The sequence below is a fragment of the Vollenhovia emeryi genome, unplaced genomic scaffold (assembly GCF_000949405.1).
Source record: "Vollenhovia emeryi isolate VEMERY1.0 unplaced genomic scaffold, V.emery_V1.0 DF939125.1, whole genome shotgun sequence".
Classification (NCBI taxonomy): Eukaryota; Metazoa; Arthropoda; class Insecta; order Hymenoptera; family Formicidae; genus Vollenhovia; species Vollenhovia emeryi.
The window spans coordinates 2,003,098-2,022,896 of record NW_011967241.1 but is presented as its reverse complement, the minus strand read 5'-3'; the positions used below and the strand labels follow the sequence as shown (position 1 = coordinate 2,022,896).

General features: G+C 37.0%; 1 protein-coding gene across 7 annotated transcripts in view; it reads right to left on the bottom strand.

Annotated features, from left to right (window-relative positions):
- LOC105569243 (GTP-binding protein RAD) overlaps nt 1–19,799 on the bottom strand; it is a 51,032-nt gene that overhangs the window by 3,229 nt on the left and 28,004 nt on the right. For all 7 annotated transcript variants that reach the window (XM_012025542.1, XM_012025544.1, XM_012025543.1 and 4 more), the window contains 3 exons: nt 10,927–11,139; nt 574–656; nt 249–438 (listed from right to left, as the gene is read on the bottom strand). In XM_012025542.1, coding sequence (XP_011880932.1) covers nt 249–438; nt 574–656; nt 10,927–11,139 — 486 coding nt within the window. The remainder of the gene's footprint in view (nt 1–248; nt 439–573; nt 657–10,926; nt 11,140–19,799) is intronic.

Sequence of the window (19,799 nt, the reverse complement as noted above, 5' to 3'; positions counted from 1 at the left end):
TTTTACAACATATAACATTCATGCAAATTTTATATTTATATAAAAAGATTAATTATCTGAAATAAGCGACACACACACACGCGCGCGCACACACACACAGAGACACGGTGATCTTATTTTTATTTTAGAATTTGCCTGATGTACCATATCATGTTAACTGAACGTTCAGTTTTATAAAGTGTCACAAAACCGCCTAACCATGAAAAAGTGTGTGTGTAAAAAAGAAAGATGTTCCGCCTCTCTCTTACCCTGGGGCGAAACCACTCTGGAACGAACCAAATCGACCTTGTTCCCGACCAGAATAGCCGGTCTACCACGAAGAAGATCTTGATCGTGAAGTCGAGCGAGATATTCTTCAGCCCTTTGAAAGGACGCCTTGTCGATTACTGAATACATTACGACGAAGGCGTCTGGCAATGGCATTTTTTCCAATTCGGTCTGCGTCAAATTTATTAATTAAAAATACATAAAAGTCTGTTTACTCAATTTCAAACAAAATATAAGTAAACAAACGTTTATTTGATATTGCGCATTATATATAATGTATAAAAGTACGAACTTCTTTCTCCTTACCTTAAGATTAGTGATATTTAAGAATTTAAGCTCGCTTTCTTCGCCGTTCAGCATCACAAAAACGGATTGCTCGCTCGGCACATCTGCAATAAGAATAAAAAATTAAAGCTGACGATCCCCTTGAGTATCTCTCAAAAAGAATATTTTATGGTTGATTCAACATTCTAGGAAGTCTTGGCGAAGACAAAAATATAGGGAACATTAGATCGTCATAAAAAAATTGTTCCTTTGTGTCTAAAAAAACTTATCTCTGGAATATATTTCCAAGGAAAGAGCTTATAGCAACATCTCATTTTCTTTTCAAACAAATAATCTAGTAATATAAATCCTCTTCTCTTCTATCAGATTTTCAATTAAATAATAAAATTAATTTTGATATTATTGCTTCGTGTGAATTACAACATAGTAATATTAGAATCCATCGTAGTTGAACTATTACTCTCTTAATGTCTTGCATCTTCACGCTTTCTTTTCAACTATACAGATAAAAATAAAATAGACAGAACTATCTCACGATTCGCCAACTCGTTTATCTCTTTCTGTCTATTTTTATTTGAAATAAATGTGGCGATGAAAAAACGATCAACGTCACAAATAAATCTATTTCACGCACGAGCGAGAAACTGTTAGACAAAATGTTGTCGCAAATAGGACGAGAGATGGTCGACGCAATCTTATGGCTCTAAATGCGTCTACGGACTGCCTGTCTATAGCATTGCCGATTGATTTTAGCCCGCTAACGAAATATCGCCCGTCAAAGAATCGGGGTGTCGTTGTCCTAACCAATTTTTTTCGACTGAACGGCTCTCGCTTCTCTAGAGATGCAGTTCCGCAGCTGCTGACGGGTGTCATAAATAACAGACGTTTCTGCACGGGCGTCAGATACATAGAGCAAGGGACAATAAATATTACAATCGCATAAATCTTCAAACTTATATCTCATTTTCTTGCTTGAAACATTTTAGAGCTACTAAAATGAATCAATTTCTAATTGATCAGATTATAAAAATTTGTATATTTTATATAGAAATTACAATTATATGTCGGCTTTAAAAAATCAGTACCAGAGAGAATATATCGTCTTTTATTTAAATTAAAATAAAGCTCTTTATGATAGATAATTAGCAGAAAAAGTTTGATACATTATAAAAACATGTAGCCTCTTGTTTGTGTTCCGTATAATTTAAAAGTACGATTCAAGCGTATTTTGAAATAACTACAGCAAACAAATAATTTAATTATACCAAATCTTGTTAATCTCAAACTATTTTTTACCGTTTTAACAATCATTCATACGCTTGTGCGTATTATTTTACATAAAACATGAAATCTATTGTCTTTTCTCCGTCCAATCATTCCAGTTTGTTTTCCTTCCTTTCAAGTACTAGTTTGTAATTCTATATTCGAACAGTATATGCATACATTAAAGTAGAAAGCGCACATTATGTTTGTCCAGAATTAAGGGGACTTGAAATAATTACTTAGGTTTCATCACATAAATTGAGATATGTTATTATAGTATTGCATTGTGCGCGGTGATAAAGGTAGTATTTAAACAAAGAGAAAACTTTAATTAGATTCCCCCCGCCGAATATCTAACTCGCATCAGTTTGTATATGAGATACGTGCGCGCACAACGTTTTTAATATTTTATTCTCTTTCCTTCTTTATTTCCAACTCGTTGAATGTTCCCGTACGCATTTGAAGCAACCATGCATATGGTATTATTTTGTTAAATTAAACAAAATCATTCCAATAACGTTGAATAAATAAGTAACTTTTGAATTTGTAATTTTTCTGCAGTCAGCGCATAGATGAACAGACTATATTCTGTTCATTAATAATTAATATATCGATTTCGTTCAGTGAAAGGCAGAAGAAAATACGAAGACAGGTAAAAGGTGAAAGAATCATAAATGTGAGGGAAAATTATAATTTGACGAATAATAATATTTCGATAAAAATTTTACCAAAATAATGGTCTGCTATCGAGGGATACGCGATTGAAATTTTTGTACTCCACCGAAGCTCGTGCAGCTTTGTCTTATATCGTTCTTTTCACGACATTCCGCAATAAATTTCCGCAGCAGCGAAGTATTCTTTGAAACGTAGCCGTAAATTTGCAATGTTGCGTATCGCATGCTTGACTGTTGCCAGAAAATGGAGGTTAACGGTCAGACAGTTAGAGTAGACAGATAGTTTCGCGAAAACAGGAAAGAAAGAATGGCTGGAGAAATTCACTTCTCGATCGTTCGAACACAAAGACACACTAACGTGAGTCAGTGGATGTGAAAGACGTAATCTACAGCACACTAGTTGCTTCTTCCATCTCACCCAATTATAGAAAGTACCGAGAAAAACGTTGTTAGGCTTACTAATTAAAAGAATATGAAAACAAACTGACGTTTACAAATTCGCACGTAGATCCGACTTCGCATCGGGAAAAAGATTGCACAATTTTGAGATAAATAATAAATCGCGACGATTCCTACGGAATTTTGACGTAAAACGCCGCACTAATAGATATTTTAATGAACACGGTACTTTTTTGAGATACGTAATAGTTGTGATTTAAATGGCTGCTTCGCGTTGGAGAGATTTTATTTTTCACGAAATAATTATCTCAATAAAACCGCGCGTGCAGGACATAACGTGATTAGCGCTCAGGAACAAGTTCGATTGATGGCCATGACGGGAATATCATGGATGCAAAAGGGGACTGACATTTTGGGGTTGCAAGATCGCTGAAATACGAATAAATATCGCGGAAATTGGTGAAACGAATTCACCAGCGCAAGCGCGCGCCGCAATTTTCGTTGCTGGATACAAATTATTGATCTTTCGAACGCTCAAAAGAATTTACATTCATATGTTTTTAATTATCTTAACCGCATAAAAAACTCGGCCGTTTGGTCAATGAAAAATTCTCCATCCGCAGTTTTCACAGATAATAGCTGTTTGATATTGAATATACGGTCACGTTTCATTTACGTGAAATTTAATAAAAACAATACTTTTCACTGAAAAGTAATCAAGCTTTATTTATAACAAATTTTTTTATTTTTAAATCTGTTAACTTTGATAACAAATATTATCAATAAATATCACTGTTGCACGAGGCTTCAAATAATTTAATTTACTGTAATAGTATTTTCTACGTCAGTCTCAAATGTCTGCCTTGTTGCTTTATTTCAAATATTTTTTGAACCATTTTTTAAACATATTTTCGAGTTTTGTAATATTAATTCAGACTGTTTACTTACGTAACGTGTATTAAAACATGTGGTGCAATTATTAATTAGATTATTAAACAATAATTTTTAGAACAAATACATCACACACAATTAATTTACAAATTCAAACTGTAAAATTATAGAAATATTCCGTATTAACATGTGTACATACACATATGCAAAGCTTATATAAAGAATTTAGAAATACCACAAGTATCTATCGTCGGGCCTGTCAATATTGCAACATCAACAATTTCCGGCACGATTCACCGGAAACACAGCAATGTATTTTTAAAGAAATAGTAGGCTAAGAAAGAAAGAAGAAAGAGAGAAAAGGGGGAAGAACAGGAGACTGAACGAAGAGCGAGAAGGAGAACAGACGATGAACAGACGCGAACTCTCTATGATGTACGCTTATAGCACGGGGCGGGCGCAAAATTAACCGCGGCTATTTCCGAGCGGCTTGTTCCTGCACTTTTCTTTTTTATACCTTCGTGGAAATCGTTTCGTTTGCTTTTCGAGGCGGACGTATTCCATCGACTCGCACACACTCGACGCAAGCGTCGTTGCTCCCTTTTCCGCGCGAAGTCACGGAGCACGTTGCAATTGCAGCAGCACTGACTGTACAAAATGCTTCGCGCACAAGTAAATATACTCGAATGACGCAGTAAAATTACAAAACTGTGACAAAAGTTGTGAGAGCATGTAAATTGCAAGAAATTAGAAAATTGATAATTATGCAAATAGGAAACATGTGCCGGACCAATCTGAGAAATGTTTATCTTCAGAAGACATAACTTGCCCCAATTTGATTGCGATAATGTACATTAAATTGTTTTTAAACAGTTTTACAGCAATTATGAAAATAGGAAGCAGAAAACTGCTTTGAATTAATATGACATCTGCTTCTTTTGCGATACACATTAATTTCATTCATTATACATATCATTTTCATAAATTTATTATTAGCAAAATGATTTACTAGACATTCGCGTCGTAGCATATTATAATTTTCGTAAGCTTTTATTAATTAAAGTACGGAAAAGAAACGTTTAATGCAAAATGCAGCACCGATTTTTTCCTTCTCTCTTTCGCGCGGCGAGTCGCCTCTTGGCCTCGATCCCGATTTGCAGCAAAATTATCGCGCGAAACTTGACATCAGCCTAAATTCTTTTTGCTCACGTCGGTGAGCGCATTTTCGATCGTGGCTAATCTTAATATGCACGAAACTCAACGATATGGAGTGTGACTGGAATAGAATCGCGTACACAGAATTTTGAGCCTGACTGTAGGCGGACTAAGACTATTTTTGCCTCTATTTTCCCTGTCGTTTGTCGTTTTAATTATACTGTTCCCTTTTGCTCATTTCGTTTTGGAAGAATGTAAATTCTCCCTACGTCCAACTGTTTCGATAAAAATGTCAGGCACATTGTACATTTGAAAACCTACTTTGTCATAAAAGATTATTCAGGAACTCATTTGAAATGACCTTGCATCGTATTAAAAAATAATTTTTTCGTATTTGTAAAATCTGACAAGAGAATATTAAAATTTTTGTGGAATTCTAACGCGCTAACTGATACCTACAGTGAAAATCGGTTTATTTCAAGCGTTAGAACATTTTTACTACAATACAAGATTTGCTCGCTTTGTTTCTCGGAAATATTACTTTATATAATGGTACATTTCAAACGTATTTTTCAAGAAAATTAAAAACTTTTGCTCTTTGCATTTCATTAATTTTATTAATTTTTATATTCTGATAAGTAAAAAAATTTGTCACGTTGTAAAAACTATATAAATTTACCTGGCATGTAAATTGGTAAGTAAAATAACAAATACGAGTTTGCATAAACTCCAATTATTTAAATTTAAATTGAAACTTTTCTTCTTTGTAGTTCAATGCATTTGACATTTTTATAGTTGTGCCATATTTTAAGAAAGGTCATAAATTTCGTTACAAATGTTTTAATCACTTTTATATTTTTTAAAACATTAGTTTCACTTCTTTATTAATTTGTTTGAGAAATCTGTTCCGTCAAAGGTACAATATTCCAATTCTATTTTATTACCAAATGGTCTGGACACGATTGTGGCAATCATTAATCATCTTGCATAACGCTGTTTAATTGACCTTTTCGTCGTTGATGAATCTTCCGCAAAAGCTTCGCCGTGAAGCTTTTTGCGTAATTGATCGTGGAACTGATTTCCGCTCCATTTTCCTCGAACTCTCGCAAACTTCTTTATGCAAACCGACTATGTTTACAAAAGCACACGACATCGGGAAATTCTAAATATCATAAATAATGCTTACAAATAGAGTTTAAATAAAAACTTTCATCTTTTTCGTGTCAAAAAGATGCAACGGTTCACAAATTATTAGCCTAATCCCAAAATCTATAATTTACTTAGCAGAACTCCAACCTTTTAAATAATAATTTAACCAAATTAAGACGTATTCGGACTGTAAACGTAGGTACAATCCTGATGTATTAATGTATTAACATAATTATGTGCTGATGTATTAATATGGATCGCTTATTAATTGCCATAATTACATTATCAATTAATGCATAATTGAGATAAATGAAACACATTTTTATGAATTTTAAGTACTTGCTTACGAAACGGACACATAATTAATATTAATGTGTTTAAGATTTTGAGACAAATTACGGAATGTCATGAGACTGTATACGCGAAACTAATGGGCTCATTGGGTTATTATGACATCATTATGTCTGCGCTACAATGTAAACGTAATCCGCATGCATGCACGGTTTGTCGCTCTAAACGTAATTATAATCCCGGTGATTAAAATGTACTCGCAAATGCATTTGAAAATGCATCGTGTACGCGGAACGCGCGTCGCTCAAAATATGTTGCCTTATTATAAGTCACGTTTTCATCGGATAATTCATATCTCAACATCGAAGAACATTATTTTTTAAAAACGATGGTTAAGGTTGATAAGCGAGACTAGGTCCACCGACGCGCTGGCAATAACAGAATTCGATAAATGTACTACCAGCACATAGAGATAATTATGTATGTCACGATTCAATTATTAATTAAATTACGGAGGCGTCAATAATAAGGGCAATCAACCGAGAAATGTTAATGGAATGTATTTCCATAAGTGTAATTAAAAATCGGTAGAGTAAACTGTATTCTCGAAACAAATATATTAAAATATACTTATTTTGCATCAAGAAAGACATTTTTTCTCTTACTGAGAAAGAGACAGGGGGGAGAGAAAGAGAAATTGTGTTTAGACGACAAACTGAATAATTATTGTAAAAGGAAAAAGTCACAAGCGTCGAAGAGGCGCTTTGTTCCTTACGAAAAGCAATCCTTCGATTTGCATCTGTTTTATTCATCCTCTTTAAAGATCATAATTTATTCACGTTGTTACACTCACATCAATATGTTGCACGGCGACTGTTTGCGAAGATCAATTGTGCTAACGTTTATTTTATTTATTAATTTTTTTAGCTCAATCTTACTAATGACGTACACAAAAAAAAGATTGCGAAGTAAATCTAAATTTAAGTGCTTTCGATTGACACCGTTAGGAAATGGGAGAAAAATTCATAATGGCGTCTGCAAAGAGATCGGAGAACAAAGAAAAGTGCAGTTATTACTATACGTGCAGTAGGGGGAGAATCATCGCGTCACATAAGTGACAAAATCATGCGAAGAAATAAGTTGTTAACATTTTCGTAAATTGGTGCACGCCGGCAGAATCAGCGTTTATTCTTTGATAATCCCGTTAGGACACAGTTTCGACACAGCTGTCACTGTGTTTTGTTCTCAAAATTATTCTTCACGACCGCGACGGAGAGAAATATCGCGTTTGCGTCCATTTTTACGTTTCGTTAGCACGAAAACAAGATTTCACGGGGCTTAATTAACATTAAAAATTCCATTTCTTCTTTAACGATAAATTAGAATTTCTATTAATAGAGAATCTTGACGTTTCATACTCTAACTTATGTTCGGCGACGGTGTGCAAAAAGTTTCGCGCAGGGAGTGTTGCGAGGGTTACACCCGAGGCTCTCACTACCGTTTCGAAACCATTATCACCGCGAAAGCCGCTCGCCTGAGCACACTAGACATAAATAGAAAATTCCATTACATTGGGATATAAAAAAAGCACGAGGGAGGAAAAGGGAGTAAGGGAGGAAGAGAGGGAATAGAGGGCGCAGATTTTTTCTACCATGCGAGCATGCACCATTGTTTGATAGCTCGCACGAATATCGATCGTAATAGCGCCGGGTGACGTCGCCGAACGCAGATTGAATGTGTCCAACTGGAACAAAGCCTCGCCCGTCTCGCTTATCATACTTTAACACCAATGAGAGCGCCGCGAGGAAGTTTTTCAATGAGAAACAGTAGCCGCGAGGAAAACAGCTCGAGAAATTTTGCGTGATTAATTACGATTCATAAAACAAAATGTTATATAAAATGTACAAGGAAACACTTTTCATTCAGAGACAGATAAGCATACACGTTGATTTGGATTAGACATGTGCAAATCAAGGAGTTTTTTTGTATAAAATCGAGTGTAAAGTGGAATCAAATTTGATTCCCTTTTTCAAATCCGAATCAAATCGACAACATTTCGTCTCAATTAGAGCAAATCAAGTTAAATCAAATCGAAACGTTGCAATATAATTTTTAATTAACAATATAATTATTTAAAGAATTATTTGACGCCAGTAACTGATTAACCAATGTAAAAAATTGGTTGACGACGCTCGGCTGGCAAATTACAATTAAAGAAATTGATTGCGAAAAATATTACCTCAGCCAGAGTTTGAACCTGGACCTTCCTACGCTCTAGGCGGGCGTCTCACCAATTCGACCACTGAGGCATGTGGTAATATTTATCGCAATAAACAGTACTATAATATAATTATTATTAGATTGAATTTTAATACATAAAATGACGCAGATAATAAGAGAATGCTGCCACGTAAAACATAATATTAATTATGTAATATAAATTCGTTTTGAAATAAAACACAAATTTAAATATTTAATAAAATATATTTGATTTAAGTCGCGGTAACAATTGAGAAAAAATTCGATAAATTATTAAAATACTCTAATGCAGTATCCAATAAAATTATTCAATTACATACATAATAGCTAAAATAAAATAATATAGTTTATTTTATTATCGATACTGTTTGGATCTAAAGGAACCAATCACGTTTCTATTGTTAGCCGCTCAGTGTGTAGGTTGTAATATTGAAGGCATCCACTGAATGTATTCCTATTAACATGACTGTAATGTTTTACTTATTAACAGAAAATATAATTTTATAATATTGATAATATTATATTTGATTCGTATTCAATTTAGATTCTAAATTTTCGAATAGTTTAAATTTAAACCATAGAAACTCAAAGTCGAAGCGAACCAAATTTCACCCTAACTCCAATCTAATCTAACACGACTCGATTCGAGTCGCATTCGAATAATTTACATAACATTACTTATCTTATTCAGTTGTTTGATGTAAATTATGACGTGAAAGATGATATGTAATTACATTTGAATAAGTTAAATTCGTCTTTTTAACCAGCGTTACTTAACGGAGATCGAAATACAGTAACATTGTGTAAGAAAATTAATGGAAAAATAATTAAGTAATAATTAAGATCAGTGACACGCGGACGATGAGAAAGTGGCGTCTGTTTTAACAGGTGGGCATCGCGGGCATCAAGGGCAGACGGTTTGCAGAATGCCGACGATAATTTACATCGTCGTCGAGCCGGTATACGGTTCTCGACCTAGATATTAACGTAAATTTTATATAACGCGAGATATCGCTAACACTTTAATAATCGATACCGACTGACGAGAGTTTTTATAAAACGATACAATTCGGGGCTTTTACGCGGTGAAAGACCCCTGCATTTTACAAAAAAGCAGTGTAGATGAAGCGATTAATAATGCAAGATTTTTCATAACCGAGGTTACAGTTAAAAATCGAAACTTTCCATTTAATTTCAGGTAAATCTTTTATCGATGTTACTTTAACGGAATTTTACGGCTCAGTTATTAAAATATCGGATATTAAAGATTAAAGCGGGACGCGAAAAATGAAGCAGCGCAATGAAACGTTTGCTAAAGAAATATTTATTTTAATTTGTTCAAAGAATTCGCCTGCAAAGTATTTGCCAAGCAATTCAATAGCGCTCCGCAGTAGATTTAAGATATTTTAGAAGTTGCTTTTGATAAAAAATTACATCACTGTTAGCTTGTACCGTGTATTGAAAAATTTAATTATATTCCATTTTGTATATTTGCGTCCAATTAATTCGTTTTACATGCCACAATAGTTTAGTTTAAACGATAAAATAATGAATATTTGTTTAATGATAAAAGGTGTATTTTTGTATTCACACACAGTGAATTTTCTATAATTTTTACATTTTATAGTCTTTGCATATATTAATTTCCCGGTTTTTTCTACTCCACGTTTAATTTTAAATATTATATTAATATTACTGTACTATTCGATTTATATGAATTCACTACTTCTATATGCCATAATCCTGAATGAAAAAAGTCGATACTATCCTATAAAATGGAAACAAGGAGAGAAGGTATTACATAGTCAGACACGGGATACTCGTCCTTTTTTCCCGTTAAGCAGTAGGTCAACATTATTTGATCTCGTTCCGAGGTATCGCTCAACTCTGAACTCATTCAGAGAGAATAGTACATATCCTAAAGAGCTTGGGAAGCCGGAAACTATGTCTTCTTCAGGCGTAGCTGTCTTTCACGCGCAATCGAAATACACGCAAGAGTCTGTCGCGTAAACTCGCGCGATATTACGGGACACGATAGTGCCGGGTGTGCGAAGTGTAAACCGTCCCGTTGAAAAGTTATATATAAAAATCTTTTTGTAACGTAATTGAATTCCTTATTTTGATAAATTGTTGGAGACAACATTTATCATTTTTAGAGAGTATTAACTTACAATAAGAAAATCTAGCCGTAAAGAAGGGACTTCTTCAACTTGAAACCGCGTTTTCTTCACGATTTTCATAACATATCGTAATACAAAACATCATGCTATAACGTCACAGTTATAAAACTTACCTCGCTGTCTATCGTAGGCGTTTATACACTCGCTCGTCATAAACTGACTGATAAGGGCGGTTTTTCCAACTCCTCTTGTACCTAACATAGCGACGTTGTGTGAAGCTACTTCTTTGGGCGGCAGTCGTCGTTCCTCGTTTTCTTGATCGGCAGGCGCCAAAGAATTCGATCTCGATCTTCTTCTTCTAAATGAATCTCCTCTATTGACGACACCTACCAAACATACGGCAGTCATTAAAACGTCATACAAATAGAGGATACCATGTAATGCTTTAATTCCGTAAAAGAGTTTTGCATTTCTATAAAGCCAATTAAAAGATTACTTCTAACGAAGAATGCCGATAAAACGGACGGCTTTAGGATCCCCTTAATATCAATCGATAATATCGTAAAATTAAGGCCCGATAAACGATAAACGTCAGTAATAATTTTTTTCAGATATGGTTTGTCATTATCTAAGTACAACTATTATAAATCATTATCTCGTTTTACATAAATCCCGACTCCGTGCTCGCCTTATTTTGTAATCCCTTATACTTTAATATCGATATTCACGTTCGATTTGCTTATTCGTTAATGGAATATATGTATTTCTGTATATTCACGTTTTCAAAACACATTGTACATTCTAAATACGCGCCCTATGCAGCGCGTTGACCCCGGTTAATATTACTAATACCATGTTTTGCGTGGGCATCATTTTAATATGTGCTTGGGATTGGTGGAAAAGATGAGCGGAGATGGGACGGTCGGAATTCTCAACACAGAATTTCATCTCTTAATAACGCATTTCTCGTGAAATATGAAATGGATTTCACAGTCTTCCAAATGACGGCAATTATGCATATACATAATTCCGTTATTGGAATATGTGCTGCGTAAACGTAATCGAAAATTACAATAAACGAATTATAATAAAAAAGTATAATTTGCTTTGCATTATTTGCAGAACGTAAAATATTGACGTAACGTATAAGCATTAATAATTGAAATTGTTTATTAGGGGAGAAAATTGTTTTCTATTTATTGAAAGAATAAAACAAATCTATTGGTCATGTTAATGTTTTCTGGAAATTAGTTTCCGTGGCAAACTATCAACTATGTTCTGATAGTTAAACGCATTTAGCAGCATCCTGAATGTAACCAACACAAAAACATTCAGCATTGACACAAAGATCGACTGTTCCTAGATTCGTGCATTTGCGTTGAAATGGAAAGCCGTTGGAGTAATGGATTTACACGATCGCTTCCGATCCATTGCCGATAAACGAAATTTAATGCGAAAATTGAATTGGTATGTGGCTGAACTTGTAAATAATCCTTAGACACTGCAAAAGTAAACTTTGGCCATCGAACACGTTTCTGACTCTGTGCTAATGCATTTACGTTGCATTAGTAATTGCACGTCAGATCGAATCAGCTAACAAAGCGAAAGTTTGCACCTGTGTACGGCGCGGTTGTTTTCTGGGCATTAAACGTGAGAACGTGTAAGAACTAAATTATTTTAAGTGAAATGCTGCTTTTCTCGTAAGAATTAGATTTGCACAATCACAAAATTAAAAATATAAAAAGAATAAAGAGAATAATAAATGGGACCGCTTGTGTGCGCGAATTAATATAAAAAGTCATTTATTTTTACTACATCTAGTTACGTTAGACTTTGTAAGCGGGTAATTTTTGTTAAGAAATTTGCAAATAGAGAAACATAGATCTGGCATGACGACCCTAGGTATATTCAGAAGTTCATAGACCTAAGATGATTCATGAATCCATTTTATCTGTAAGATGACTCATACATCAGTTTCGTATCATATGTGTGAAATGACTCAAATCCAAATCTCGCGTTTCACAAAATTACGTGTTGATAAAGCGAAATATTCTGAAATTTCGATTGCTATTTCCGTGTTACAGTTTTTTTTAAATTTTATTTGCGTTTTTCAGCTTGTTACGTTTTGTATTTAATTAAATTTCCTTTCAAAATTATTTTACTTTATTTATATGTACATAATTTAATTTAGATAAAGATTAATTATTATAAGAATTCGCTATATTCGTATATATTATTGGTTTCAATACTGGCGTACTTCATTAGTTTACTAAGCTCAATTTATTAGAGCAGCACAATCGTTCATTTAAATTTCACTTGAAAAAATCTACTCTTCCTCTCTCTTTCTCTCACTCTTTACAATATAAAATAAATTAATTACACGCAGATGTTTCTCGGCGGATAAATACTATCTTCCTCCGCATTAAACCTGCTTTGTTAGAAAGCCGGTGAACACCAATAAGAATTAATTTTCCATTGTACCTCGAATCGTTGGGAGATAAATTTAGACTCTCGGATCAATTCTGCCAAAAAGTTGACGGGCATTTGTTATAAATACGTAGCGCACGCGTGTAAAGCTCGCATTCGATAGCGTACGCCCGCATCCGCGTATGTACACATGCACGTGTATACGGCGATGTCAACGTGCGGCTGTCAACCGTTGGGAGAACAACGCACGTCCTGTTCAGCGACTCAGAACACCGATATCCCGTCCGTTCGTCTGTCCGTTCCTTCCCTTTGTCTCGCACCTTTGTCAGCGCGAAGTTTAGCCCGACATGTGTGCTACTTGTGCGCGCATACTTGTACGTACGAATGAATGAAAACGGGAAGGATCGATCGCGCTGAAGAGAGAGTGAAAGAGAGAGAGAGAGAGAGAGAGAGAGAGAGAAAGGGGGGGGGGAGAGACGGAGAGAAAATTGGACAGCGTCGGACAACTCGCGGGGACAATCCGATTTCCGTTCCGGCTTCGTTAAATCCGGAAGAACTTCGTATCACACTCGAACGATAGTCAGACGAACGTTAGATGAGACGGCAGTATTTCTCTCCAGGCGTCGTCAACTATTTTTATCGGTACGAAGGCGGCGGTGGTGCGTTTCGGATGAAAGTCTGACAAATTGCATGGCACGTGGCACGTGATGAATGGCATGCGATATTAAACGATATTGGACGCTATTGTATAATGAAATATAAAATAATGCGGCAAGACTGAGCGTGATACCAAAATATTTCAAAAGTGACGGCAAGTGTCTGAAACAAATGCCAACTTTGAAAAGTTACTCGTACCTTCTAGATACTTTCCGATTTCGAGATGATGATAAAGTGGTCACTGATAAACGTTAGCCGGGGAGATTTAAAAAGTATGATTTGCGACTCGAATGCCATTTATTAACTGTAACGTGATTCCCCGTGATCTCAATTATGGAAACGTATGAATTATTTTACTGCAGCAACGCAGCTTTGATAAACGTATTGTATATCGTTATTTATATACAATATACGTATACGTATAGTCGAATGGAAAATGGGTGTCGATTGCAGTACACCATTGATTACTACAAGGTAATGTCACCTGACAGAAACGAGCCGCGGGTCGCTGCGGGACCGTTATTTCCCACGTGCTTTTGATAAAAATATCACGCGGCGCTCGGCTGAACTGCCACGATGCATTGGTGCGAGCTTTTTCATGCTTTTGCGAAAGTAAGTTGTTTCACAGCGAAAAATGGGGAGGCTTCTCCTCCTTCAGCCATGCGTTCGTTCGCGCGCCTACTGGTTTCCGACGAGCGAACGGCTGGCACGTGGTGCAGGTGCACCGATTTGACCATCGAATAGGTGAGGTGGATTCTATTAATAAAAGTTTGAACGTTTGAGACACGATCAACGAAATGATCAACGGCTGCCAAATCGTTTTGCATACTTCGACGCGATCTTTCCGCGCGGTGAATGATTCGGGAGGAAATTTCACGATGCGATTAAACTCACCATCTTTTCACACCATCGTTTGATGTTGCCCTAGCACTAGGTATATAAGCTAAGTGTTTATGTAGATGTGAATGCGCGCGCGCGCGCGTATGTGTGTGTGTGTGTATGTTGCCCTGTTGCTTTTGAACCGTTACGTTCATTGATCCAAGATGTGTAAAGGCGATGTTGTAGGCGCCTCCTAGACTTTGATGTTGTTTATATTGAATAATTTCAGGATAAATTAAGTAGAAAACTCTTTATCAGATTTTGGGAATAGAATATCTACACTAGTGAACATTGCCACATTTATTAGCTCATAATGACAGATTTAAAATAGCTTCGTGGTTTAAAAGTGTCAGAGAATTTTTAGATTCGAAATAAGATTCTCAATATATAACGCGGGCCTCCGTATCTTTAGAGCCTTCGGCTTAAGAGCGGTTTCTTCCGTTTAGATTTTTTTTTTACATATTCCAAGGGTGCAGCGTCTTGTGCCGAATATAATCTAGCGGCGAGACTTTGCGAGAGAAATTTCTCAGAGGTACAAAAATGGTTTTATAAATAGCGAATGATGGAACAGATCTCGACGTGCAGTCGCAACCATATAAAAACTATATCGCTCTCGTGTCTCAGCTGCACACTTAAATACCATATGACATGTTCCAAAATTTTCTGATGACGCATATCTGGCAGTCATCAGAGACGGTAATCGAGGCGCTGATCACCTCGCTGTCGTCATCTCTGCCGTCGCCTACTCATTTTTCCTCTGCCGGCTAACCGATGGGTTATCGGCCTGGAGAGCCTGAAAGTCAGTTTTACGGCAGGTGAAGCGTGTTATGGAAAGCGCACCGTTGTATCTTTACACACTCCCGTGCTCACAAAATCGAATTACATTCCGATCGATACACAGCAAAGTCAATAGAAAGAAAGAACGAAGATACTGCTCGCCTTTTTTTTATGCATAACGCCATTTTTTATTTAGACAGCCGGAAGATCAGAACGATAGAGCGGACGGAGTGTTTCGGCTTCGCGTAAAATATTCAGCGAGACCGTAGGTTGAATTTAATTATTGCATTATTAATTTAAATCGGGATTTAAAGTTATTAAATTAAATGACTTTCATATTAAGTATTCAAATTATTGCCATTTATAAATTAGTAATCAACGATAAAAGCATTTACACGTAATAAATAAAATAGATATTATAATTATTTTGCAGATAGCATATCGAAATTAGTTTATTAAAATGTCGATCGCGTAAAATTGTTTTCTCGAGATTGCACTCTAACGTAATGCAAGATGATGTTTCGCAAGGGAATGCAGGTAAATTTAGATGACTAAATGTTTCTACAATCCCAAGTACAGCTAATTATAGGAGTCAATGGATGTCTAAACAATGAGAAATAAGACAACCCCCCGCCCACCAATTTCCTTTCTCTAATCCCGTTTGACGGAAAATTACTTGCTTCCATTTGTCTTCGACTTCTGTCGCTGGGAAAATTGGATGCTAGGGAAGACGGGTATATTGTCAGCAATCAAATATTGGTCGCCCGTCCGATCTTGTGAACGACGAATATTGTTCAGTTAAAGCGCGAAGTACCAACATTCCGCGCAGCGCTCTGAGAACATTCCGTCCTCTTCAGAAACTAATAACGGACGCATCTGTGCACATATTTATTTTGACATATTATATCTAGCCTACGGCGTATTCAATATTTTTGCGCAGCAATAAGGTTGTACGACGTGAAACATCGCGCGGCGAAATATGATGTAACAGTAGAAGACAGAATATTGATAGTCAAACACTGCCAAAAAGAGATAGAGAAAGGACTCAGTCCAATACAAGAGAAAAGGCTATTTTGTCATTATTTTCAATTTAACATTTCACTACGAATAACAATTTCTTTTTATTATTTTTAAAATAATGAAAATGTTAGAGATTCTGGATCTTTACGCCTGAATATCCAGACGGTCCGATGGCAATTTGCCACTGATATAAAAATATTTTATCGCGAGCGGTTTTCAGTAAAGAGATTCTGCAACGTACACACTGCCCCTGCACTCCGATAATCCTAAGATCTTGTTCTGCGGGATAGACTCCGTTTCCCATAAGCCTGAGAGCTTTCCCAACGCTCTGAGCCCACGTCCCCGGCCAAGTGCTTTCATCCTCCCTTACATCTCATTGTAAAAAAAGGCAGGTGAAGCACGAAATATTGTCAAGCTTAACACAAACGTGGACGATAACGCAACGTCAATTAAACCAACGACCTTCGTTGTCGAAAAACAAATAACAAGTCAGCTTGCAAGCTGAGGAAACTTTAATTTGTACGTTGGTCACGTCGACTTATCGTTAAGCAAATCCACGGTACAAAGTCCTCGCCCCCTAAGATCTTTTACTGCGGGATAGATTCTGTTTCCCATAAGCCTGAGAGCTTTCCCAACACTCTGAGCCTGCGTCCCCGGCCAAGTGCTTTCATCCTCCCTTACATCTCATTATAAAAGAAGGCAAGAAAGCATGAAGTATTGTCGAGCTTAACACAAACGCGGACGATAACGCAACGTCAATTAAAGCAACAACTTTCGCGGTCGGAACAAATAACAAGTCAGCTTGCAGGCTGACGGAACTTCAATTTGTATGTTGGTCACATCGACTTAGGCAAATCCACGGTACACAAAGTCGCCGCCCCCGTCGCGCTGTGGCACGATGTGAAATTTCTCGTCGTCGCGGTTAAACTCCATTAAGCAACCAGGGAAAGCACATTTGAAAGCTCCGGCAGTGATATAGCCGCGGCGTCGCTCTATAGGGACCAATTTGCCGTCTATCAGCTGCGCGCGGTCGTCGTTATACGAGAGCATGGCTGCGTGTAGATATAACCCGAACGCACATCTGTATGCATACGTGGCACGCGGGCGTGCACACCGATGCATAGACGACCCGATGCAGATTTGCCCACGGCGCGCCGGCTATGCGGAATCATATGCATAGACGAGAGAGAGCTGATGGCACTGGAGTTAGACCCTGCCGCAGCAGTGCGTTGCCAGTAGTCACATGGAACGTCTGCACATCGATCGATTCGCGTAATCAAATCATTCCGAGGTAACGTGGCGGTTGCCAGCCGTAAACAGCCGGACCAGCTAGTGCGGTCGCTAACTCCGTTAGGTCCGTTTAATATTTCAACATCGGTTGCGTGCATTACGCTCCTCCTTCGTCAAAGTCGAGGCGGTGTAACACGCGCCGTACACTGGTCCCATCTCTCGGGTCCTCCGCTCGAGGTAAAGTCGCGCTTTTAACTGCCTGCAGGCACGACTAACTAATTTATCGCTCGCGATACGGCCAGCTTAGCGCCAATCAACGGCCCGTTGTTTCGCGGCGAGAAAAAAAGACGCTGGGGAAAAAAATGGTAATTGAGGCATTCAGCCCGGAATTTGTGTTAATGCCGTCGTGTCCGCGACACGGCTCTCACAAATTTTACCATGGTTATGCGCGAGCTTGCTTCTTGGAAACGACTACACAAAAGCGTTTAGCGTCAACATTTTTTTTTATGCTAAGTGTAAGCGCGTGCACTTTTGGAAAGTTTTAGAAATTTCTGTCTCGACTGCATGGCATGAAGACGTAAAGCGCAACTTTAAAAGAATTTCCAGATCAGAACTTGTTATATGTATGTGACGTATTTTAAAGCAAACTTATTCATGATCACTTATTACTTGTGAATTTCACTCGATGAAATTTTTAATTAAACTTTTAATCATGACATAATAATATTAAAAATTATCAACTAATAGGAATATTCTTAAAATTGCGAGACACGGTCAATAAAAATTGCTGATGTTATTAAAAATTATATTAGTAAAAGAGTGTAATTGCTGAACTCATAAATATTAAAAGCACACATGTGTGGGCACGCTTCAAAGAATAACGGCATGTACCTGGAGCAGGTATATAATAGACACACCTTGTACCTCCTCTCTTTTCCGTAGACATTCTTTTCTTTTTATGAACTTAAATATATTAGAGAAAAATTTAAAAAACTTGGAGGACATAAATAGCGCTCTCCTAGATAATGGTGAATGGTTACACCGGCTCGAAGAAATTGCAAGCCCGGCGAATAATAGCCGGGCTGCTAAATATCCGCTTCGGAAAGCGGATTACATCGAAGACGGAGGATCAAGTCGGCCGTAAATTCCGACGTAGATTGACTAGCTCGGTGGTGCGCATCAGCCGCGAGGCTTATCACACAAAAGATTGATATGTATTTATGCAAAGTTGCACGCGGCAAAGGCGGACGCGCGTCTCGCGCGTATACGCGATAAAGCGAGCATGGAAATCGTAAAACGTTACGAGCCGTCGTCGCCGTCGTTGTAGCATGGGTTTTCCCACGAGCGAGGACCGCTTTACGAGCAACCCACGGCAAAAACAAAATCGATTTTCGAAACGAGTCCGACGAACGATCAGGGAGAACGTGTCCCTCGATTTTACGGGCCGTGTTTGCGCAAGGCCGATGTAAGTCATTTCACCTGAGCTGTGCTTCTCGCCGAGCTACTCGATAAGCTATTTTCTAAGTTACGATTGCTTCTAAATAGCTTTGAATATATATGAGCAGTTGGACCTACAAGTTCTGAAATACCCGAGATTGCTCGGTCTTTATTGCATTCGTGATTAAGCGGATATGTCATATTTTCTTCATCCAAACATTTTTTTTACCTAAAATCTTATAATTCCTACTCTTTGAAAGTCAATCAGTGCACTTTCAGAAAGGATTTCTGTTACCGAGACAAAAATATTCTTGACGCATTTATATTTTTCACAACCTCATTTAGTATAAAAATAGGACAATATCAAAATTAAATCACTAATTCTTATGCTCTTCTATCGAAAAAAATACACATATGTATTATTGCACGACTTTTGTCGATAATCCCCTCCTCGGGTACCTTGTCGTGGTGGAGGGGCTTAAGTACCCTGAAGGGTTACTCTCTAAAAATCACTCAGTGGTTTATTACTGAAAACAATGAATATTCACTGATTTACAGTAATGATGCACTGATTAATTTTTAGAGAGTACAGACCCTAAAGACGGGACGACCGAAGGTA